The sequence below is a fragment of the Monodon monoceros genome, unplaced genomic scaffold (assembly GCF_005190385.1).
Source record: "Monodon monoceros isolate NGI ecotype Baffin Bay Population unplaced genomic scaffold, NGI_Narwhal_1 Super_Scaffold_10, whole genome shotgun sequence".
NCBI lineage: Eukaryota > Metazoa > Chordata > Mammalia > Artiodactyla > Monodontidae > Monodon > Monodon monoceros.
Genome location: NW_021703766.1, coordinates 3,123,597 through 3,148,306, shown reverse-complemented (window position 1 = coordinate 3,148,306; position 24,710 = coordinate 3,123,597). Strand labels below are relative to the sequence as shown.

The 24,710-nt window shown below is 53.4% G+C and overlaps 1 protein-coding gene across 4 annotated transcripts; it reads left to right on the top strand.

Annotated features, from left to right (window-relative positions):
- The first annotated feature begins 293 nt into the window (after positions 1-293).
- IRF8 (interferon regulatory factor 8) lies at positions 294-22,998 on the top strand. 4 transcript variants are annotated; one of them, XM_029242509.1, is made up of 9 exons: positions 294-346; positions 3,906-4,080; positions 9,838-10,021; positions 12,452-12,540; positions 13,902-14,007; positions 15,095-15,142; positions 19,628-20,014; positions 20,667-20,782; positions 21,301-22,998. In XM_029242509.1, exons 2-9 carry the CDS (start codon positions 3,907-3,909, stop codon positions 21,475-21,477), a joined length of 1,281 nt encoding a protein of 426 aa, XP_029098342.1. In that variant the 5' UTR covers positions 294-346; position 3,906; the 3' UTR covers positions 21,478-22,998. The 4 variants fall into 4 exon arrangements, with proteins under 4 accessions (XP_029098342.1, XP_029098325.1, XP_029098332.1 ...); XM_029242492.1 differs by having other exon boundaries at positions 15,092-15,142; XM_029242499.1 differs by lacking the exon at positions 294-346 and adding an exon at positions 510-635 and having other exon boundaries at positions 15,092-15,142.
- The last annotated feature ends 1,712 nt before the right edge of the window (positions 22,999-24,710 follow it).

Below are 24,710 nucleotides of genomic sequence, written 5' to 3'. Positions count from 1 at the left end.
CTGGGCCGACGGACGCCCCCGCGGCCCTCGGGAATTCCTGCGGACACTCCCGGGACCCCCGGAACGAACCCCGGAAGACTCGCGGACCGTTCGGCCGCCGACGCCTCCGAGCAAAGTGATTTCTCGGAAAGCCGAGCGCTTCGAAGAAGGCGGGCCAGGCGCGCCGCTCCCATTGGGCGGCCCCTCCCGCCCTTCCGCGCCTATTGGCCGGCACGGCCGTCGCTCTGCGCGCCGGGCCCGCCCCCGGCCTTAAATTAGCGCGGGCGCCCCGGCCCGCGGCGCATCTCCGGAGCTCGGCGGCGGGCGTGGGAACGTGGGCGGCGGCCGACGGCTGGCGGCGGCGCAGGTGGGCGGCGGGCTGGAGCACCAGGGGCGCGGACGGCGGGCTGGGGGTCCTGGGCCGGGGGCGCAGACGGCGGGCGGCGGCGCAGGTGGGCCTGGGGCGCGGGCGGCGGCGGGTGGCGCAGGTGGGCCCGGGGCCTGGGGCGCGGACGGCGGGAGGCGGCGCAGGTAGGCGGTGGGCTGGGAGCTCGGGCCGGGGGCGCGGACGTCGGCTGGCGCGGAGGCAGCGGCCGTGCAGTCTTGGTCTGTTTCCTCTCTCCTCGTTTTCTCCTGAATCCGAACCGAGCATCCAGGTGCGGCTGCCCCCAGAGATTGGCTGATGCTTTAAAATAATCTCGTTTTTCTTAAAATCTGGTTTGCATGGAAAATTTTAGAATGGCTCGTACAATGCAGGGAAATATTGACCCCCTTGTTATAAGACCTGCTCCTTTCCCGCTCAAATCCTGCTCTTGGAACCGGGCTGGAGTCATAACTGTGAAACTGCGTCTTGTCCAGCCGCGCTGGTGGGGTTAGATTGTGAAGCGGGGCGGGCTGGATTTTTAAATTCTCATCGATGACAAGTAAGATTTCTGAGTGCGGGTGGAGGTCCTTTGCTTCCGTAATAGCCCGGTCGTTCCTGGCAAGAAAGTCTCCTTAGGGCTCACAGCTAAAAGAGCATTTTGGTGTAACATGAGCCCCAGGGCAAAGGGCAGACTTTTCTAAGGTGAGGTGTGCTCCTTACCCAGAGCGGTGAAGTGCTTTGTGAATGGAAACTAGAGACTGGATTTTCCAGAGTTTAAACTACCCCCCCAGCATACGAGGGATGTAACCCACCTTTTCTGAAAGCCAAGTTAGGAGCCAGCCCTTGAATGACAGTCCTTTTAGATTATGCAGTTTCCTCTCGAGAGAACTGGGAGAGGTTTGGGTATTTCAGCAAGATTGGGACCAGAAGGAGAAATGGCTTTTGTGCTTTGGGTCTTATGGGTGTCCAGGGCAAATGACCAGGCGCCCTGAGAGACGTGGGGAAGGTGAGTCCTGCACCTGCACCACCTCTCAGGCCCTTCCTGGAATCCGGGTTGGGTGGGCCCAGGGCAGCCTCTTATCACCTCCTGCCTGGGAAGCCTGATCCCCGGCCGATTTATAGCTCATGCAGATTAGCTCCAGATAGGACTTGGCCATAAAGAGAATTATTACCTAAAAATCAAGGAAGAGGAAGTTTTAAACATGTGACTGGGCTTATAAACGTTTCCTGGCTCTGTATTTGGTGGGATTTTGTTAGTGTTCAGTAACTCGTTATGGATCATACTGTAAGAATCAGGCTTTTAACGCCACTTAGAATCTTGGAGGGGGGGTTTCGGCGACAATTCAGGTGAGCTGTCCATGTGCTGAGATCCTCTCACTTAACAGTGGCTTTTCTCTGCAGGGTGAGTAAAATGAGATCCTGCTGGGGGCCTTGGGGGTTGGGATGTCTCTCTGGGCCTCAGAGTTTTGTCTTTTGAATGAAGCGGGGGCTGGATTAGATGATTTCTAGAGTATTTTCATGTTCTCTGACTCACTCTTCCTCTCAATGCCATTCTCTTACCTTTTTTTTTTTCTTCTTATAAATCACCACGAGATTCGTCCTTAACAGTTTGGGGGTTATGAATCCGTTAGAAATCCTGATGAGAAGGTGTTGACCCGCTTTCTAGAAAAATGCCTGTACAAACAAAACTTTGCTTTTTATTTCAGGAGGCTCCTGGAGCACGGACTCCAGTTTATGAACTTTGTACTAAGGGGGTGAGCAAAATGCTAACGAGCGGGAACATTTCATTTAATCGACAGATGCGCAGACACCAGCCTTCTTTTGTGTTCTGACCCCTTTCGCCCTCCTCCACACAGCTCCTTCCTCAAGTGAGGGGAGATGCTCCATCTTTCCTCCAGGAAAGCCCTGTGGGAATCTCTGCCCTGCCAAGTTATTTTCTGGGGTGCGTGGTGGTGTCGTTTCATCTCTCTCACCAGGTGTCCCTTCCACATCTGTCCCTTCCAGTTTATAAACACGAGGGACTGTTTTCAAATTCTGGGACTTCTGAGATCCATGCACTTTGTCGATGAGGAGAGCCTCAGAGAGATGGTCAGGTGACTTTCCCAAGGGCTAGTTAGAGAAAAGCCTTCGCTGGGGTCTACAGTTTCCAAATCGAAGTCTAGTTCCCATTTCACACGCTTCACTCCTTTTGAATCCACAAACGGGCAGCTGGAGCTAATTGGATGAAAAAGTTACAGGTGGCGCTCATGGGCCCTCACCTCCTCTCCTCCTACCTGGGACCTGGACCCCTTCACCGACCACATAGCCATCTGTGGGGTGGCTGGAGTGTCCAGAACACACACACACTTCTTGCCTTACGGACCAGGATGGCTCTGGATGTGACCATGTTATTAGGGATGTTATGTCTTGTCACTGGTGACTGTTTCAAATTTGTTGGCCCGAAGCGGTCACATTTTAATCGGAAGAACTGAAATGCTGTTTTTTTTTGGGGTGGGCGTCTGTCCAACCGCCTAGGGGATTTCCACCCTGTTCTTGTAAACGTGGGCTATGAGTCGATACGGCACGGTCGCGCTCTCTTTCTCTGTGCTGTTGGGAAAGCTGTCTGCTCTGGCTAGAATGTTCTTCCCAAGGGTGTCTTTGGGCGCCCGGGGTGTTGAGGCCCCCAGATTCTGGTGCATTCTGGGAGAGGCTAGCTTTGCTCTGTTCTGTCACTGCAGTTGTTTTCCTCACTCTTGTCCTCCATCTCCCAGTTGGTCATAAGAGTTCCTGAGGAGGAAAGTTGGGACAGTAGTAACAACATGTGTTATTTAAAGAGAATCTTCTCAGGTCCAGGCACTGTGTGAGGTGCTCTGTATGTGTCGTCTGAGTCCTCACCATGACGACGCCTGGTACCTGCACTTATCCTGGTGTGTCAGCCAGCGTAGCTGACACTCCGAGGTTAAATGACGATCCAGGCTCACCCAGCTGAGAGATGGTGAGACTTGAATGGGACCCCAGCTTGGTCCCATTCCCAAACCAGCTGTGAAGGGGCAATCTAGAAGGGATAGCCTTGAGGATTCTTGTTTCTCGGAGAGCACAAATGTCATGTTTGCTCACGCATGCTGGTCCAGTGGGGCATTAAGTCATGGAATTGGCTCTCAGAGCGATGGACTGCTCATTGAGGGCACCTGAAAAGGTGAAAGTGATTTCCCCCATCTCCTGCTAAAAATGGAACGATGAGTGATGCTCTCAGATGCGGCTGTGTTTGCGTGAAACAGAACAGGGGGTGAAAGCTGGAAAGAGCACAGCCAGAGCCTTAGTCTGGGCCGCATCTGTGATGCACAGCTGCAGATTTCCCAGTGAGCTTTCAGTTTCCATTCAGGGTTGGAGGCCCTGGAAGCCGGCATTGTCTTCTCACAGCAGGTGGCCCAGAGTTCCTGGATCCGTGGGTTTCCCCCAAGCTGGCACCTGTGTTGTGATCCTCTGATTTTCCTGTTAGCAGTGCTTGGCTGTTGAGTACCTGGGGTGCTGTGAGTCATTAGACGGCTGTGTGATTTCACAGGCCATGTTTTCTCGTTCCAAGGATGTGTGACCGCAACGGCGGCCGGCGGCTGCGGCAGTGGCTAATTGAGCAGATCGACAGTGCCATGTACCCAGGGCTGATCTGGGAGAACGACGAGAAGAGCATGTTCCGGATCCCTTGGAAACACGCTGGCAAACAGGATTACAACCAGGAAGTGGACGCCTCCATCTTCAAGGTAGTGGCTTGGCCTCCCTGCCACATCGTGAGCTCCTGGTGGAGCTGTTGAGTGATTGATGTCTTGCTTATTTGCTTGAAAGTTAATCCAGTTTTTTTAAAAACAAATGAGTGCCGAATGTGTCTCAAAAAGTATAGTAGGTGATTTTACACCTGTCATACGATTTAGCCACTTTCCCGGTACGTTGTATATTGTTGGCATTTTCCGATGAGGAAAACAGAGGGTACTTTCTTCCCTTGTGCTACCATTTCTTTTGCATGAGGACTGGCAACCACAGAGAGAAAATACTTCTTTTACACTGAGACCTTTTCCCCCGGGCTGCCCCCTAGGTTCCATTTAGAATTCTAGGAAAGGTTTAATTCTTCATTCTTTCAGAGGTGCTACTTCTGCTTGGCAGTGTAGGGTCAGCTCAGATGAGAGGGACACCATCTGTCATCACTTCTGGGACCAGGTCATGTGGATGTCCTGAACCTGCAGCTGGTGTCTAAAACTAGTCCACTTCCCTTGAGAATCATCAGGAACCCCAAGCATGGAGCGAGCTGCTGTGTAGTTCCACCACGTGCACTGAGACAGCAGCACTGACTGAGAGTTTGCTCTGTGCTAGGCCCAGCCGCATGTGTTTTGTTTTCCTCTCACACAGTCCTGTGCAGTAGGTGCCGCTCCTGTCCTTGTTCTGTAGAGGCTCCAAGAGGAGATGTGACTTGTCCAAGATCTCCCAGCTCTTGGATGATGGAGCCAGTGTTTGAACCCAGGCATCCCAGCCGTGAGCCCAGGCTCCCAACCCCTAGCCGTACCCATCACCTCGCTTCAGGCAGAGGAGCCAGGGCATCCCAGCTCTGCAGCCCAGCCGGGTCATCAGAATCCCCCATCGGTCGTCAGGGTCACGGAAGTGCGGGCTCCGCCCCTTGGGAGATTTGGAGCCCTAGGTCCAAGGTGAGGCCAGGCCTCTGTGTTTGCAGACAGACATATCAGAGGTGATCCGACTCCGAATCTGGGTTGCAAACTGCTGCTATATGTGCTTGTTCTGTGGGCATTTGGGGGCCAGAGTCCAGGAGGGGAGAGTGAGTGAGTGTGGGAAGGAGCCAGGAGGCTGAGCAGGGTGTGGGGGGCGCAGAGCCAGACCCCAGGCGTGCATGAGTGAGGGGAGCAAAGGCCTGCAGGACCTCAGCACAGCACTGGACCCTTAGCTGGGACGACTGTCCGCAACACAGCCAAAATGACAGAGATTTATACCTGGGCCCCAGAGCAGAGCACTGATGGGTCAGAGCTGGCTTGTGAGGCATTTCAGTCCTTCACGTCTCTGCCTGGTGTTTGCAGGGGGGCTGCACGTCTTAGCACTTCTGTTACCGTGTAACGCGGGTCACAGAGCTCTTTGACAATCTGGTGCCAGTTGCCTGCCCCTCCAAGAAAAGCGGGCGCGTGTGGACGTTCTGCGCTCACCTTCAAGGGGGCTCTCGTGGCCTGGACATCCATCCGGCAGGTTTCTTCCCTTCAGGGGCCCCCGCTCGGGAGCCTGGGCACTGATCATGCCTCCTTTCTCCTCCTTGGTGGCATCGTGGATTCCTCTCTCAGAGAAGCTTTTTGCCTTTGGCGTCTCGGTGAATTTCTCTTGGGAACGTCTCCATCTAAATTTTAATATTGCCCAAGGTCCAGCCAGTCGATTGGGAATTCTCGATCATAGATGGCTGTAAGCCAGGGCTCCGCCACCCGGGGCCAGATTGTTCCTTGTGCGGGTCCACCTTGTGCACCTAAGAGGGTGTTAGCAGCATCCTGGCCTTGACCTTCTAGATGCCAGTAGCACCCTCTGCCCCACTGTGACAACAAAAATGCCTCTGACATTGCCAGACGCCCCCCTCCCCATTGAGAAGCCTGCTAGGAGTGGACTGTGGCCAGGACGCACAGATTGAAGCAGAGGTGTGGGGGTGCTAAGGGCACAGTTGGAGGCTGACCGTCAGTAAAAACTGCTTCAGAAGGGGACTGGGGGTGAGACCAGTGGCTGCACAGCCCTGCTTGTGGCTTGCCGGCGGAGATGCAGGCCTCTCCTTTCACCCTGCTCCCACTTTGCTCTGGGGGGTAATGAAATAGAGCCCCAGATTTATACATCTTATGCAATGTTCTTCATGGCCGTTTCAACAGCGTTGAGAAAAATGTGCAAGATTCCCAATGTTTCCGTTGATTACGCAGTCCCTCAGTGTGGCAATCTGAAATGAGTCTACAATCTCGGCAGGAATGGGGGCGGGAGGGAGACCAGGCGCCCACCCAGAGCTGGGCAGCCACCCGAAGGGTGACATCCTGGGCTGGTGGACATGCACGTGGTGGAAGACCTGTCTGGCCTGTCCCCAAGTGGTGCTTACTTCCATCCACCAAGGGGCACGTCTCTGCCATGTCCACCAACAGAGCTCTGCTGTTGGAAGAAGCCAGCAGTCAGGCCTTGAGCCATCTTGGGGATTTTCTGTTTAAGTAGAGAACCTTTTGTTGCAAACACTCAAAGAAAACCTTTCAAAAATGTATGAGTTAAGAGAAAAAAAATGAGCCTGCTTTCCTGACTTAGGGATCGTAAGAAGCCACTTATACCAGAGAATCCTTCATTGTCTGCAGGTGTCATTGTGAGGGCAGCTTCGTGGTGTGGACCAGAGACAGGAGATTGAAAAAGACATTAGCTCATTTTGTATTATCCCTGACTGTATGATGAGGCCCTGATATCGGCTCATACTTACTCTTTAAAAAGTATTTTGCCTCCTTTTCATAAAGTTGAGGGGGAAGATCTAGTTAACTGAGGGTTACGACTCGTTAATTGTTCTGCCATTGACCAGGCTTTTGACAGGCCTGAATAAATTAGAACGTACTTCGTAGCAGGTATTTCCAATTCAGCAGGCCTTCGAGGAAGAAAATCGCATTTGACTTTTAAAGCACAAAATGAGACAGTAATGTTTGTTTTCTGTTGCTTTTAAATTTTATTGAAGTTGGTTTACAGTGTTGTGTTAATTTCTGCTGCACAGCAAAATGGCTCAGTTATACATATATATTCTCTTTCATATTCTTTTCCATTCTCGTTTATCACAGGAAATTCAATATAGTTCCCAGTGCTCTACAGTAGGGCCTTGTTTCTTATCCATTCTGTATTTAATAGTTTGCATCTGCTAATCCCAAACTCCCAATCATCCCTCCCCCTTGGCAACCACAGGTCGGTTCTCTATGAGACAGTAATGTTAAATGGGGAAGAGCCGGTGGTCCCGGGTTTAACGCTGGCTGCTGACGAGTGCAGAGCAGCGCACGGACAGGGGAGACGTAGGTTCTGGTGTATTCTGAGCCGCTGCGTGGCTGTTGACGGGCCTCAGATCCCTCTGTTCTGTCTAGCATTTGCTCTTGAAGAGTCCTGAGAGATCACCCAGGTAAGCTGGTATTTTCGAGCTGGCCAGAGAGCCCTGCGAGGGCTCAGGGCAGGCTGGCGGTGGGGCACCCGATGCAGCCCGGTGCACGTCCTGACTGTGGGGCCCTGCTTTGCTCTTTGGGTCTGGCTTTCCTGATGGGGTGAGCGTGAGCTTTGAATGGACGAGTGCCCACGGCAGTGCCCCGTGGGCTGTGCAGCTCTGGATACACCCCAGCCGGCCTAATATGGCCCCCAAATCCACGGTCTTCCAGTCCCATTGGTAACGCGGATTACCAGCTCAGTGGTTCTCAAATGAGGATGCGTGTGACTCATGATAGTACTTCCTTAGGGGACAGTTGGTAGTGTCTGGAGATGTTCTGGGTGTCACAGCGGGGAGAGGGGATGCTACTGACACTAGTGGGTAGACGCCAGGGATGCTGCTGGACCTCCCACCATGCCCAGGATGGCCCCCACCCCGAAGAGTGATCCAGCCCCAAGTGTCATTAGTGCCAGGTGGAGAAACCGCATTTAACGTAAACGCACATTTGAAATTACTGTTCAGTGTGTACACAGTTTACACTTAAATGTCTATGAAAAACATAAATCAGTGCTTGGTCTGTGACGCAGTTAATAAACGAAGAGAAAAAGACGGGAAAGGCTTGAAAGCCATTTACTTTTAAACACGTTTCTAAAGGGGAGTCCTGCGTCTGTGAGGAGGAAATGACTCCGCGTGCTCACTAGTAGGAGTAAGGGAGCTTCTCCGGTTCCTTTACCTCGGGTAAGACTGCAGACTCTGAGCTTAGGGCGGCAGCTGAGCAGAGAGCACAGGCACTGAACTTGTCTTACATCGGGGGAAAAGCCAGGGCGATTTTATAAATTTTATTTATTTATTTATTTGGCTGCTTTGGGTCTTTGTTGCTGCACGCGGGCTTTCTCTAGTTGCGGCGAGTGGGGGCCACTCTTCCTTGCGGTGCGTGGGCTTCTCATCGCAGTGGCTTCTCTTGTTGTGGAGCACGGGCTCTAGGCACACAGGCTTCAGTAGTAGTGGCTCGCGGCTCTAGAGCGCAGGCTCAGTGGTTGTGGCTCACGGGCTTAGTTGCTCCGCGACATGTGGGATCTGCCCGGACCAGGGCTCGAACCTGTGTCCCCTGTATTGGCAGGTGGATTCTTAACCACTGCACCACCAGGGAAGCCGTACCAGGACTATTTTAAATGGGAATCTGACTCAGGGTGTTATGGAGTTCCTGGCCACCTAAGTCAGAATCACTGGGATGTTGGCTAAAGATATGGGTTCCCAGACCTAACCCACAGGTACCCAAGGAGACTCTTGAGGGGCAGGGCCCAGGAATCCGCATCTTAACGAGCTTCCCAGGGGATCGGTATATGCATTGAGCTTGGGAACACCTGCCTGCTGCTTGCTGAAGTAGAAATTCCTTGGGTTGGAAGTCGGAACAGCTGGTTTTTAATCCCAGACTGGGTCACCTTGGGGAAAGTCAGCTCTTAGAATTTCATTTTCCCCGGTGAGGGTTGAGAATTCCCTCCAGATCTCCTGTTATTTTAGGCTGGAAGACGTGTCTGATTTTGCCTGACACCAAACGTTAGTTTCACCTGACAGTAGTGACCCTCTGATTGGTGTGTCGGTATTCCAATTTTGAAATCTAAAAACTGTGCCCATCCACATGTTTTTAATTTTTTTTTTTTTTTTTTAAATACTGCCCCATTTTACATTTTGACTTAAAGTTTCCAGCTTTGAATTTCTGGTCCTAGTCTAAGGCTTGGAGAGGTCAGAAAACAGAGCTGTAAAAAAAACCCACAGAGAGGGAAAACATTTCTTTGCATTTTAAACAGTACCCTGGGGAGCGGTAGGGGAGAAGGGGGTGGGGAAGGTTAGAATGAACGCCAAAATGCAAAACAAAATTTCTGTTAAAAGTAGCAGGGCAGTGGATGACCACATTCAGACTTCTTTGCAAATGTTCCCTTTTCGTGCTACGTTTTAGCTAGAGGCTGATTTGAAAAAGCAACAAATTGTTCTTTGTTTTGAACATTCTAGTGAAACCATGTGCAACTTCCTCTTTGCGCTACTTGACCTCAGGCTCCTCCTGGCACTCTGGTCCAGGGGAGGATTTGCAGGGGACAGATCCAAGATATATGTGTGTGTGTCCTTGGGCCTGGGTTCGAGTTCCGGAACCCCCCCCCCCCCCCCCCCCCCCCCACCTGGGTCTTTTCACTTCTGTCAGAGGAAGTGGTCTGATTGGGGTCCCTGAGCTCTGAAATCCTTGACTGAGGACCTTCAGGAGGGCGAGCAGAGCAGGGCCTGCCCGTGGCCCTGGGTGTGCATGGTCCCGGGGCCAGCTGGGTACTTCATGTGTTTTCTTTCCTTCCTTCAGGCCTGGGCCGTTTTTAAAGGGAAGTTTAAGGAAGGGGACAAGGCCGAGCCGGCCACATGGAAGACGAGGTTACGCTGTGCTTTGAACAAGAGCCCGGATTTTGAGGAAGTGACAGACCGGTCCCAGCTGGACATTTCTGAACCGTATAAAGTTTACCGAATCGTCCCCGAGGAGGAGCAAAAATGTAAGTATCCTTTCTTTATGGGCACTTGGCCCAGCGGAGGCCGCCTGGGCCTGGGGTTCGAGTCGCCGCCCACGGGGTGCAGCTAAACAAATAGTTCTCTCCTTTATGTCAGCAGAGGTTGAGGTCTCCTTCCGCCGACCTCACCCACCATCTGCCCACTGTGGCAGCTTCCAGTTGAGAGGCAGCGGACGGGAGGGAGGGGCGGGAGGCGGGGTGGCAGCTGGCGTTGCTGCTCGCTGACGGTTGGACCAGGAGCGAGCGCTGGGGCCTCCCTGGGGCTCGGCAACGGGCTTGGACAGGAGCAAGGCTCCCCGAACAGTGCCGATGAGGGATTCCTTTTGTTTTCTAGCAGCTCGCGGAGCAGGCTAGGAGAAAATAAGGTGGACAAGGAAGGGATGGCTGATAGGGGTTGAGGGCAGAGTTCGTGAGTGAACTTGCAGATGGCGCACCGTTGGCTTCGTTGCTGGAGATGGGATATGCTTCTAGATATTAGATCCTGACCGTTGTTTGGGAACCCCCAGCTGTGATAATTCCTGAAGTCTCCTCCCGCTGTAAAATCCCAGGAAAGCAATTGTGAGGAGATTAAAGCAGAATAGCAAAAACCTGCCTCACATCCCGCCGTCCTGCTGTCCACGCTCTGCTCTGGTCAGACATCACTAATCGGTCAGGATGTGTTGAGCTCAGATCTGGCCTCAGGCGTTTTCAAAGTGCTGTGCTCTGCAGCTGCTACAGATTAGAGCGGGCCCAGGAGATGAAGCCTAATGACCACCCCTAGTGAGAAACGTTGACTTTCTTAGCCATTTGATGTAGCAGTTAGGATCTTGGCACAGCATCCTTTCCTCCGTAGCTGCTTAGTCAGTCGTCCAGTCATGCTGGGAAGAAAACAGAACCCTTGAAAACTGCCTAGGGCTGGGCAGGAATTCTGAGTTTCTGAGGGGGCTCTTCCCACCGCAGGGAGGTTGAAAATGTTGATACGTGATTTTTTAAAGTTAAAATCGTGACTCTCAGAAATAAATGGTGAGCCTGGGGCGGAGAGCTGTTGAACTCATTAACGAGGGCACCAGCGTGCTGCCATCTAAGACTGCTTCACAGAACGTGCGACGCAGGTGCGCACGGTCAGCGCAAGGCTCCTGCCCGGGCAGCACAACCATAGTCGGGGGCGATCTTCTCTAGTGATCATTTGTAGCTTAGTTGTCTGTGAATTAACACCTAACTCTACTGAGTCTGAACCCTAATGGGTAATCAGTAGGAAGTCAAACAAACTGATCTTCCCCATGGAGAATCAGATGGCCCTTAGGGGGACACCTCTTAGCTAATACTCTGGGATGCTCTATTGCCATCTTACTTCCAGTTTGGGATAAATTTTTCATCATCACCAAGTATAAGAAATTGTGACTTGAAGGAATAGAGAAGTTTCTCTTAATCCTCCCACCCACAGGGTCAGCCAAGCTTGAACGGGCAGGCGACCCTGGCTTGTTTATAGCTCGGAGCGCAGCCAGCATCACCTGCAGGGGTGGATGTTACAGAAGCAGCGGTTCTCAGGGGGCAGAGGAGCTTCGCATTTGCATAATGTCTAGGTGGGCACACTCTCCTCGGTACCTCAGTGGTTTGCTGGCTACTCGGGGGGTGCCCCACCTGCCCCCTGCTTCCCCCATCAGCAGCTTCTGAGTGATTTTTTCAAATCAAAATCGAATCAGTATTCAGTCCGGGTGAAACAGTGGGTCAGCTCTACAGACGATTGGGACTGATGAATTCCAGCAAACGAGTGTTTGTTGGTCATACTACATCTCACATGGATAAATGTAATGTGAGTTTCTGGCTGGGGAAGAGGCCTGAGAGGGGGGAAGAAACTAGCCGGGTCAGGAGTGCTTGTCGTGGGAACGCCCGTGTGCTTTCAGACGGTTCCCGCTGCAGGCGGGTTCCAGCCTGGGGACCCGCGGGCCTTTACGGTGCGCCGCGTGCGTGCACAGATGCACACATGTCTATTGGGAAAGGCCAAAATGAGGTTTCCTGCCCGTTAACTTAAAAAAAAAAAAAAAAAAAAGACTCCAACCTGCAAACCCATTTTGCCGGGAAATCTCTGCGTGTCTTCAGATGCCCTAGCTGGTAACTCTAACCTCTGTGAGGTGTAGAGTAGATCAGACGTGAGTTCATCTTAGATCTCAGCAGATAGAAGGAAGAGACCAATGTGCTGCCTTGGTCCTCTGAGTGCTGGACGGAGCAGCAGCCAGCTTCCCGTGTGCCTGCTGACCAGATGACTGAAGCAGCATGGGAGGAGAAGGATTTCTCGGCCTTTCCCAAACCACTGAAGACGCATATTGGCTTCCGTTTCCTTCAGCCTAGCCTTAAGAAAAAGCCTCTGACTGCGGCCTTGATCATGGTTGTGATGCCCCAGTGCCGGCTGTCACGCGTTTGTCCGTTTTTCCGTAGGCAAATTAGGCGTGGTGGCTCCCGGCTGCGTTAGTGAAGCCACAGAGATGGAGTGCGGTCGCTCCGAAATCGACGAGCTGATCAAGGAGGTGAGTGGGGGCAGCGTTTCCGGACGTCCGGCCCCGACAGAAGCTGCGCGTGTTCGGTGGAGAGCAGCGGAGAGCGGCACCATCCCGGATGCTCTGCCGAGGCATCCGGGGCCTCGGGCTCTCGCTCGCTCAGGGATGGGGCGTGAGGACCCGCCGTCCTCGCGAGGCCAGCGTCGGCCCGCTGGTCAGCCCCCTGCAGCTTACAGCCTGTCCTTCATCCCGAGGGCTGGGGCCGAGCTGCCGGCTCTGCATCAGTGAAGTTCCCTCTAAACTTGTCATGTTTTACACATGTTGAATGGCACCATACATTCCCTTGCCTTTTCAGGCAGGCTGTAGTGAAAAAGTAAACGTTCTTTGCTGCTGGGGGTTGTCGCCGTGATACGGATCATCATACAGCTCTCGCGCTGGGGGGCTGCCTGTTTGCTAACATGCAGCTCTCAGTCCTTGATGGGGTGGAAAGCCGTATAAGCAGGCTTATTAGAATCGTACACAAGCGCATAGTTCATAGGCTATAAGTGAAGGCTTAATGGGGTCTCCTTAGGCAGAACACGTGGGTTTTTGAATACTAGTTTTAGCTACCTTTCGCTTCATAGCTGTGTTTTTGTGCATGTTGCAAGGCCGACACTGCCTAGCTAAAATTATTCCGCACGGCCTTGCAAAAGGGGGTGTGGGTGCTCTACAGATTCTTCTCAGCACTCAAATGGCAATAATAGAATCGTTGGGAGTGCTTTGAGGGAGAGAATGCAGATAACACAATGCAGCCTCCTCCGGGCTGCCCGGCTCTCCTGCAGATGGCAGCTGGTGAGTCTCTGGGTGGGCTCTGGCAGAGACCCAGTGAATTCCTGGCTTCACTTCTTTCCAGTGATGTCCCGTTTTCCATACAAGGCTTTCCAGCCAGCTCAGCTAAGAGAGTGAGATACTTGCGTTGGCACGTGAGGATCACAGCGAGAGCAGGTTTCAGAACGTTTTCTAATTGGATTTGCCAGCCTCCTTTAAGGAATGGGTCAGAGGTGGAAAGTCTAGACGTGGCGCGTGGAGTGAGATGGGCTGGAGCGCGGGAGACTGTGTCTGAGGTCACCGTGTGCTTCCCCAGGGCGTGAGGGCAGCTGCGTGACCTGGCCATTCGGTTTTGCAATAGGCACTTCCATGGAAAAGGCCAGTGGACACAGGAGGGGCCCCGCAGAGGCCAATGCTTCGGTCTCGTGGTTTGACCGCTCAGCCTGGTGGATTTATTGTCTTGGATCTTTCAAGATGCAAAGTGAAACTTTGCTTCATCTCGTGCGATAGAGATGACAACGTGGTTTTAGTTAAGTCTGGAAAGCCAGTGACAGCACCGCTCTCCTCTCTCGCCCCTGCCCCAGCCTCCCGTGGACGATTACATGGGGATGGTCAAAAGGAGCCCCTCCCCGCCCGAGGCCTGCAGGAGTCAGCTCCTCCCGGACTGGTGGATGCAGCAGCCCAGCGCAGGTGAGGGCGCCTCGCCCCCCAGAGGTGTTCCCATGGCTACCGGCCTTCAGGCCGTCACTCCTTTCTGCTTGGGGTGGGTGGGCGGGCAGGCTACCGTGATCCCTGTTTTCCTGAAGGTGACTGAGCCCAGAGAGCTGGCGTGGCTTCCGGGCCCGAGGGCACAGCCCGGCCACGCCTTTGCGCCCCACTTGCCACTGTCCCCTGGAGGCACGGTGTCCTTCCCGTAGGCGGTGGCGCGCCCCGCTGTGCCCCTGGGAAGGGTGGACGGAGGGGCGGGAGACCAGAGGGAAGATGCAGCGGGGCTCGTAGGTCCGTTAGGACAGTCTTGTGACGTGAGGACCCCTGAGAGCCAAGGATAGCCGAGGGCATCTGAGATGGGGAGAGCCTGGAGCCCTGGATTCGAATCCCATGCCAGGAAGTTGCATATCTTATTCGAGCCTCAGTTTCCTTGACTATAAAATGGAGACACCGGGGCCTGCCCCCCCGGGGTCGTGAGGACTAAGTGAGGCCTTCGCCCTTTTCTTAGCTTCTCATGCCCCCCGCCCCCGCTCCTTGAAACGACCCTCCCTCCGTGGGCACGAGCATCTTTGCCTCCTCCCTCGCCTCTTTGCCCCACTGTCCCGTGTGGGAGACCGGGAGGTGACAGCTGGCCTAGCGGCCTCAGAGTTGGCCAGGCTGCTGGGGGACAGTGTCGCCCCAGGTCCCTGTGCTGCGGCAGCGCGACCGGGAACACTCGCTGGGCTCCGGGCTCCCCTCTGGGGCAAGGCCTGGGTGAGGGGCCGCAGTCCAGGGGTATTTCAGGAGCAGACCCTGGGGCGGGAAGGAAGTGTGGCCCCATGGTGTCACGCCGACACACGATCAGAGATCCCACAGCACGGGGGAAGTCTCCTCCCCCTGCCCGCCTGTCGGGTTGAGGTCTGGCTTTATGAAACAAGGGTCGCTGTGCCGGGAGGGAACACCCTGAATGCGGCGGAAGCCTGCGGCGGGGCCTCAGGAGCACGCATGTGCGGCTCCTAAGGAGACTGGGTCCCCGCACACGGCTGGGGATCTGGCTGGGTCTCACGCTGCTTTTGTCTCTCTCCAGCAGGCCTGCCGCTGGTGCCGGGGTACAGCACCTACGACGCGCACCACGCAGGTACGGAGGGGCTCGGGGCGGGCCGGGGGCGGGCCAGCGAGCTCTTTGAACAAAGCTCTATGGACCTGTGGGGGCCCACGAGGGTTGCGGACGAGCGCGATCCAGTTTCGGCAGTTGGGAGTCCGATTCCTTCTCTCTGTTTGGTTTGGTAGCAAGTGGTGGTCTTCTTGGGCTTCTTCTTGGGTCGGACCAGCAGATCCAGAGAGTTCTTTCTGAGTGTAACTATGCAGGAGGAAGAGCGTGGGCACAGACACGCTCGAGGCCCAGCTCTGTGTGACCCCAGGTGGAGTAACGGAACCGTTCGGAACTTCAGGCGCCTCACCTATAAAGTAGGAACAACGGTGACAGCCACCTCACCAGAGTGCTCTGAGGTTTTAACGAAGTGTTATTACAGCTTTCTGGTAGGGACATAATTGGTCAGCGTTCCTGGGGTCAGTTTCCTTTTCTGCCATACCCTCTCCCACACCCAAGCTTGTAGCGACAGGGATACTAATAACAATGGTGACGACGACAGTGGTGACGGTGTTGATGATGACGGAGGTGGTGGTGGTGAAGATGGTGCTGGTTGGGTGCCAGGATCCGTGCTGAGACTTTCACGGCCTCGTCTCAGTACGGCACCAGCTCTAGGTAGCTGCCGTTACTGTTCCCACTGCACAGGCTCAGAAACGCTGTGTCACGCAGCTCGTGGGCCGCCGAGCTGGGCCGTTCCGTCCGTGCCCCTGTCCCTTGCGGGCAGAGGTGGCCTGGGCCACATGGTTTCTAGTTTTGCTGGGGATTCTGGAATTTACATTCAGGCTCATTGGTGGCATCTTCAGGGCAGAGGAAGGCGGTGTCTTCCCCAGTAGCTGCCCTGATCTGTGAGAAGCGAGCGGCTTGACTCATCAAGATGGACCGCAGGACGTTAGGGCTGCGGGCTTCGGGCCTCCTGGTGTAGCGGAGGAAACGGGGCTCAGGGAGCAGTGTCTCGACCAAGGCCCTCAGGGGACGGGTGTATTTGGGGGCGGGGGGAGTGGAGCCAGGTCTCACCCAGGCCAGAAGATTATAAAGAAAACAGCCCTCCTGTTCTCAGAGCTCTTAAGCATTGCACGGCAGCCCTGCGAGCTGGGGGCTGTTAGAACTCCGTCTTCACAGAAGAGGAAACAAACAGGCTTAGAGGTTAAATTGCTGGCCGGAGGTCCCACAGCTGGGAAGAGGGGTGCAGGGCTCAAACCCAGGCATCTGGTGCGAGCCTGTTCTTGAGACCGCTTTCTGCCTGGGTCACGGGGCCGTGGCCCAGGGAGTCTGCTGACTGATGCTTTCTGGGGGCAGAAGAGTAGCCGGGCACAGGGCTGCGGCATCTGGGTGAGCGAAGACAGTTTAGGGAGGAAGTTTCCCGGGTTGTTCCAGAGCTTCTCAGCGCCCCACATGTGAGGAGACTCACAGCCACTGCCTCATGCCGAGAAAGTCCTAACACGTTCTTGTAGAAGTTGTGGACTTCGGTCCCCTGTTCCGTTCACACACCCACCGCTAGGTGAGTAAGCTGGCAAGGGCGGAGGCAGTGAGTGAAACGGACAGGTGAAAGGCGCCAGGCAGCGGTAGGGAGTGTGGCAAAGTGGAACCCCACGCCCACCGTGCTGCCCTGTGGACTCGCAGACCCAGCCAGCCTTGCTTTCCCCGTTTACTGTAGAGAAACCAGAGGTCTGGATTTTTATGTGAAACATCCCATGTAAAACGCTGGCTACAGACACGTGTTGACAGCACCCCACTGTGCTGGCGGATCCACACGCGCCTCAGGCCGCCAGCGTGTGCTCTCGACTGTGTCGTTGAAGTGACCAGGGTCAAGGGCATCGTCTGGAACTGTCAGAGTGGCGGGAGTGGCAGGCAAGGAGCTGGCCTGCTGGGGAGGGCTGGGTCCAGGCCCCCAAATTAGCAGTCGCGTCGTCGGGGCGAGCGCCTTCACTTGTCTATGCCCCGGTTTGCTTACCTGGAAAATGGTGTCATTATGAATAGTCTCCATCTCAAGGGGTCGCTTTGAGGACTCAGTATGCTAATGGGTCCCCACCACTGGGCTCAGCACCAGGTACGGCTGTGAGACCAGGGATGGGACATAACTTCAAGGGTCTCATCTACGCAGCTCGTCTTCTGTCCCGTCGTCCCAGTCTATTTAAGCACCGCTTACACGTGCCGGACACAAACGCGAGCCCACACTGTCCTCACAGCTGCCCGGCGGGGTGGGGCCGTCGTCTCCACCCTGCTGATGGGGAGACTGAGGCTCGGAGTGGTGGAGCTGCTGCCCGGGCCACCCAGCTGGGGCCACACGCCAGGCGCCCAGGCTCCAGAGTCCGTGCCCCTGACATCTGTGCTGAGCCGCCGGCGTGGTCAGACTGACCCCCAGCAGGGCTGTCCTCGGTGGGCGAGTGGCTAAACCGGGCGCAGGACGGGGTTGCCGTGCGGCTCTTAGATCCGCAGGAAGGCTGGCCTGCGCTCCCCGGTGGCCGGGCTGAGGCGCTTCTCCTCCGGGGCGTCCACCGCTCGGCTGGAGCGGCCGTGTGTCCCCGCTCAGGCCTTGCCAGCCCGCGCCGCCCCTCAGCAGGGGCCATTTGCACAGCCCTCCTGGGCCTGTCAGGAGCACATGTGCAGCAGCCGTTCACACGGCCCAGAGGCGCTGGCATGAGATAAGGCCTGGGCGATGACAGGGCAAAGGAGCAGAGCGGTGACAGAGTCAATCTGGAGCATTTCATCCATTTGGGACAAAGGTCAGAATTGCTCTGGAGTGTGGGGAGTGGAGCGCGGAGCATTAGGTGGTGCAGACACGGCACGTGGGGAGGGTGGTGAGCGGGGGATGAGATGTGGGCTGGGATGCGGGTGCTGCTGAGCCCCCTCGGGCCTCAGTTTCCCCAAATGTCAAGTAAACGCGTTGGACTGGACCACCTGAAGCCCTGACCCACAACCCCGCATGATTTGGGAACGCCACTGAACTCCGACGTGGGAGAAAACGGAGCCTGGGGTATGGACCAGGGAGTTGCGCCGTTTGAGCGGAGCCCAGTGGGCGGGTCCGAGGAATCAGGAGTGCACGGCAGCGTTAACCCAGGCCAGGCGGGTGGCTGCTCGCGGGGCCGCCCCTGACAGTGGGGCAGCTGGTGCGCTGCACAGCTCTCGGGGGCACCACGGAGTTGGGCTACTCACAGCTTGTGTGGCTCCAGAGGCGGCCCTCGGCGGGTCTGGGGCACTTGGAAGGTGCCCTGAACTCACCAAGCTCATTGGTAGTGTGTGTACTTTTTGTAGCTTAAGGTAGTAAGAAAGATGCAGCTCCCTCTGCGGGTGTCCCTGGACTGCCTGTTGTCTTCACTCCCACCTTAGTTTAGAGGTTCCCAAACGGTGGTCACGTGAGCCCCGCCTTCGCAGTTGGTTTTCATATCTGGGTACCGCCTGGACTATTATTAATGTCTGACTTTTCTCTAAGTTTCACTTTTAAAAAATTAAGTTTAATTTAAATGGGGACCATCTGTCATTGCCTGTAAAGGTGGAACCCGTGCCTCTTGCTGTAAGTAGGAACTCAGAGGCCAAAGCAAAGCCAGTGGCAACCAGACACACTGTTCAGAAATTCTGGCCGTTATATTACCCCTACCCAAGGCTCAGAGGCTCAAAGGCTCAAGTTCTCTGCCTCGTTTGAAAGGGAGGTTGTCAGAATTACGTGTTAAGGGTCCATCAGCACCAAACTAGGGCTTTCTTTGATCAGAGATTGAGAGAATATTGAAAATGGAATAACCTCTTCATTTATGTAATGCTGTCTCCCCCCGCCCCCCAGTCATGTTACGTGTGGCACATTTTGGGAGACGTTGCCTTAATTTGAGTACTTTTCAGACTTCTTCCTGAGAACAGGTTTGGAGGAAAGGTTTTGGAGCGATTCTTAATTGGAAATTCAGGGAACCCCAAGGCGACTGTGAATTTGTCAGGAAAAAGGTTACATCTTTGTTTTCACTAACCTGGAAATCAAATCTAGCATTTCCTTCCATTATGAACGTAGGCAGTACTGTGTGTGTGTGTTTGCGTGTGTACATATATATGTACATTCATATACGTGCACGTGTATATATGTGTGTATACATCTAGTATAAATTGTGTGCTGTGTACGTGACAGTGGTAGAGCAGGGCCTGTGAGATGGAGTTATTTTCCGAAGAATTTAAGTTGTCACAACATCGTTTACCCTCAACCGTGACTTGTAAATTACAGAGACCATCCCCAGAGGGAGGGAGGACCCTCCAGCAATTTTTACTGTTTTTTGAATCACTGGCTTCCTTAGTGATTCTGTGCATTTATTCATGCTTATAAAAACATTATTTCTAGGAGGGGTGCGTGAACTTCCCCGGAATGCCGAAGATTCCCAGGGTTAAGCCACCCCCCCCCCCCGGCCTTGGGAGAAAGGCAGGCTCCAGCCATGTTGGCACAGAAGGGAACGGGGCCCCTTCTCCCGCGGCCCCTGACCTGTCCCCGTCTCCCCACAGCCTTCTCCCAGATGGTCATCAGCTTCTACTACGGGGGCAAGCTGGTGGGCCAGACCACCACCACGTGCCCCGAGGGCTGCCGCCTGTCCCTGGGCCAGCCTGGCCTGCCCGGCGGCAAGCTGTGTGGGCCCGAGGGCCTGGAGCTGGTGCGCTTCCCGCCGGCCGACGCCATCCCCAGTGAGCGGCAGCGGCAGGTGACACGGAAGCTGTTTGGGCACCTGGAGCGTGGCGTCCTCCTGCACAGCAGCCGGCAGGGCGTGCTGGTCAAGCGGCAGTGCCAGGGCCGCGTGTTCTACAGCGGCAACGCCGCGGCGGGCAGGGGTGGCCCCAACAAGCTGGAGCGCGACGAGGTGGTCAAGGTCTTCGACACCAGCCAGTTCTTCCGAGGTCAGTCCCGACCCGCCTCCCTCCCACCTGTGCGTCCAGGGGTGGGCCGCGGAGGAGAGGCCCCAGCCAGGGGGCAGCCCTGCGTTTGAACCCTGCCCGTTCTCCCCGAGCCACCTAGGCCCCTCCCTGCCTGACTCCCGGCGTCTAGAGGGGGTGCCCGCAGAGGGAGCGCCTGTGCGGTTCTTTCCCTGTGCAGCTGTCAGAGGGTTAAGGAACTTAGCGCCTTGCCACGTCGTTGGGGGCTGTCCCTGGGCCCTGGGAGCTGGTTACTGACACAGAGTCTCAGGCCCCAGCTCGGGCCTGCGCGGTCAGAATCTGCAGCTTTGGCAAGGTCCCCGGGCAGCCGTGTCCACGTCCTGAGACAGTGACCTTGTGCACGCCTGCACGGGAGCGCTGCTCGAGGCTGCCGTCATCCTGGGAGGCGTCTGGCTAGGATCCCACGCCCGCGAGTTCCTCCTGGAAGGTCGGGACGTGTGAAATCAGTCACTGTGGTCCCCTGAGGCTGCTGGCCAGAGAACTCCCGGGGGCTTTCTGTAGAAGGGGCCCCGCGAAGGGGGACGAGCTCAGGTGTGAAAGCCCTGAGTCCACCTGGCCGAGGGGGTCGCGAGGCCAGGATTCGCCGACACCTTCCCCTGTGCTGGTGTCCCTGCAGAGCTGCAGCAGTTCTACAACAGCCAGAGCCGGCTTCCCGACAGCAGGGTGGTGCTGTGCTTCGGAGAGGAGTTTCCAGATATGACCCCGCTGCGCTCCAAGCTCATTCTCGTGCAGGTGAGAACCGGCGGCTTCAGGGCTCGCGTCCAGACCTTGCAGCCTGCACGTCTGGCAGGGGACCAGGCAGCAGGGCCCGGGGGGGCTCCACCCGCGTGCAGGCTTGGACGAGCGCTTCGGGTGGGGGAAGGCAACTCTTTCTTTTCACCCCTGAACTATCTTCTCATGTTCCAGGACTCTCAGAGTCCACGCTGTTTCCCCTCCTTTTGTTTAGGTCGTTGTTTAAAACTCAAAACCTCCTCTTCAGGAGTTGCCCCTGTTCAGTTGTCTTAAGGTCTAAGTTGACAGATTAGCGCTTTGCCAGCCCTTGGTTAACTCTAGTCAAAGAAATGAACTCTAACTGGTGGAATTCTGGACCCTGGCTCGCCAGACTGGAGCACTGCGGGGAGAGTATACATAGGACTGCTTGCTCATTCATCCACTGGAGGCTCTGATGGATGGCTCCAGACCGGGGTAATCAGAGAGGCCCACCTCACTCCCCACCTCCATCTCTGACCGTGTGGTGCATGTCCCTCCAGATCGAGCAGCTCTACGTCCGACAGCTGGTGGAAGAGGCTGGGAAGAGCTGCAGCGCCGGCTCCGTGATGCAGGCTCCCGAGGAGCCCCTGCCAGACCAGGTCTTCCGCATGTTTCCAGATATTTGCGCCTCCCACCAGAGACCTTTTTTCAGAGAAAACCAACAGATCACAGTTTAAGTCTCTCTCTCTCTCGGGCACCCCGCCCCGCCCACATCTAGAATTTCATTATTACAATTACTGTCGTAATTATTTAAGGATGTGGATCCCTCTGACCTGGGGTGGAAGGCTTTACCCCTGCTCTTCATTTAGTAAGGGCGTCCTCTGAGGACTTGACAGGGAAACAGAGCTGTGCCCCACTTCTGCCGTCCAGCTGTGTTAAGCATTGAAACTTGCCCCAGATGCTCTGGAGGCTGTAACTGTAACTTGTGATTACATTTATTTCCTGCATCTTCCCCTAACTACCATTAGTTGCTATGATTCTTTCAGTATTTGGGGATACTTGATATTTCCAAAGACCTGGCATTCAATTTTATTAGCAAATAGCTGTTTCCAGAACAGAAATCTGGAGTAGAAGATCAGTTTAACTTTGGTTAGAGCTATAGAGTTATCATTTCATATGCTTGATTCAGTCAAGTGTCTTCTTTTAAGCATGTTAATAAGATTTAAAGACACCTGGATACCAGCCTTCCTTTAATAAGTGAAAGCACAACGCTTGGGTTTGTAGAAGAACGCATCGTCTTCCTAGAATTTGGTGCCAGGAGAGCATTTCCACTGCCAGGTGAACTGGTGTGTTTACATCTTCAGACAATGAAAACTTTCCTTTGGGGCCTTTGTCGCCAGGAAGCTTAGAGCTAAGTTTATTTTTTCATTTCTGTAATTAAATCATCTGACATACCTCTCTCTTCTTCATTCTAAATGGTTTTGACCTGTTCTTAAAATATTTGTACTTTTAATTGCCCTTTTTAAGTTAATTGTCCTATTGTAAACTGCCTTGAATCTTTTTTTTTTTTTTTATAAAGCGGGCAGGATATAAACCACAAGTTCAAAAAATAATTGTGGATGGCACCAGCTTTTTGATCGTGGCTTCGATTCAGTCAACCCATTCGTGGGCCTGCGATGTGGAACGTGGGAGGGCAGCTGGAGTCGACTGGGGAACACGGGGTGAGATATGGCAGCTTCTCACCACTACACTGGTCCCCTAGCCCCAGTACTCCTTGCAGTCAAAGATGACCCCCCCCCCCCACTCAGTGTGGAGAAAAGGGAACCCTCCTACACTGCCAGTTGGGGGGAATGTAAGTTGGTGCAGCCACTATGGAGAACAGTATGGAGGTTCCTTAAAAAACTAAAAATAGACTTACCATATGATCCTGCACTCCCACTCCTGGGCATATATCCAGTCAAAACAATAATTCGAACAGATACCCGCACCCCTGTGTTCATAGCAGCACTACTGAACAGTAGCCAACACGTGGAAATGACCTAAATGTCCATCGGCAGAGGAACGGATAAAGAAGGTGTGGTACATATACACGGTGGAACACTGCTCAGCCATAAACAAGAATGAAATGATGCCATTTGCAGCAACATGGCTGGACCTAGAGATTATCACACTAAGTCAAGTTAGAGAAAGACAACTACGGTATGATAGCACTTGTGTGTGGCATCTAAGACACAACACAAATGAACCTATCTGAAAAAGAAACAGATTCACAGAACAGAACTTGGGGTTGCCAAGGGGGTGGCTGGGGGAGGGATGGACTGGGAGTTTGGGATTAGCGGGTGGAAACTATTATATACAGAATGGATACACAAAAGATCCTACTGTACAGCACAGGGAGCTATGTTCAAAATCCTGTGATAAACCATAATGGAGAAAAACATGAAAAAAATGTATAACTGAATTGCTGTGCTGTAGAGCAGAAATTAGAACAACATTGTAAATCAACTCTACTTCAATAAAATTTTTAAAAATTGTGGTAAAATACACATAAAATTTTTAAAAACTGACCCCACTGCACACCAAATTCTACCCTTCAACATAGTGGGATTCCAACAGAGAAGTCCCAGTTTTAGCCCCGGAAGAACTTACCCTATTTACTAGCAAATAACATGCATCTACTCCCCCAAAAAACATATCCACATATTTACCCTCAATCATGATACTGATCAAAAGCCAGATAGGAGCCTGAAAACAACGGCTTGCTTGGCTTTCTGGTTCACAATATCGCACTGACCTTCCAATGTGCAGGATAATGTATCTCTACGACCACTTAAAATCACTTTCGTAATTACAAAGCACTTGATACCCACGGCATTTTTCACAGCACTAGAACAAAAAATTTTAAAATTTGTATGGAAACACAAAAGACCCCGAACAGCCAAAGCAATCTTAAGAAAGAAAAACTGAGCTGGAGGAATCTGGCTTCCTGACTTCAGACTATACTACAAAGCAACAGTAATCAAGTCAGTATGGTACTGGCACAAAAACAGAAATACAGATCAATGGAACAGGATACAGAGTCCATAGATAAACCCACGCACCTATGATCAACTAATCTATGACAAAGGCAGCAAGAATATACAATAGAGAAAATACAGTCTCTTCAATAAGTGGTTAAAATCAATCAGTTGCCAAGAAAAAAAAGTGGTGCTGGGGAGACTCGACAACTGCACGTAAGAGAATGAAATGAGAACACTGTAACACCAGACACAAAAATAAACTCTAAAGGCCTAAGATGTAAGACTGGATAGTCTAAAACTCTTAGAGGAAAACACAGACATAACACTCTGTTATAAATCACAGAATATCTTTTTTGATCCACCTCCTACAGTAATGAAAATACAAACAAAAATAAACAAATGGGACCTAATTAAACTTAAAAGCTTTTGCACAGCAAAAGAAACCATAAACAAAGTGAAAAGACAACCCAGAGAATGGGAGAAAATATTTGCAAACAAAGTGACCGACAAGGGATTAATCTCCAAAATATACAAACAGCTCATGCAGCTCAGTATCAGAAAAACAACAAAATCCCAATAAAGACATGGGCAGCAGATCTAAATAGACATTTCCCCAAAGAAGACACACAGATGGCCAAAAGGCACATGAAAAGATGCTCAACATCGCTAATCATTAGAGAAATGCAAATCAAAACTACAGTGAGTTCCACCTCACACCAGTTAGAATGGGCATCGTTAAAAAGTCCACAAACAATAAATGCTGGAGAGGGCGTGGAGAAAAGGGAAACCTCCCACACTGTTGGTGGGAATGTAAATTGGTGCAGCCACTATGGAGAACAGAATGGAGGTGCCTTAAAAAACTAAAAATAGAGTTACCATATGACCCAGCAATCCCACTCCTGGGCACACATCCAGACAAAACTATAATTCGAAAAGATTACATGCACCCC

Bases quoted from the DNA above. Each gene is read 5' to 3' on its own strand.
- IRF8 (XM_029242520.1), top strand. From the start codon at position 4,807: ATGATGGAGCCAGTGTTTGAACCCAGGCATCCCAGCCGTGAGCCCAGG. The intron at 5,014-9,837 runs GTGAGGCCAGGC...TCCTTCCTTCAG, and splicing joins TTTGGAGCCCTAGGTCCAAG to GCCTGGGCCGTTTTTAAAGG. The intron at 12,541-13,901 runs GTGAGTGGGGGC...CCCCTGCCCCAG, and splicing joins TCGACGAGCTGATCAAGGAG to CCTCCCGTGGACGATTACAT.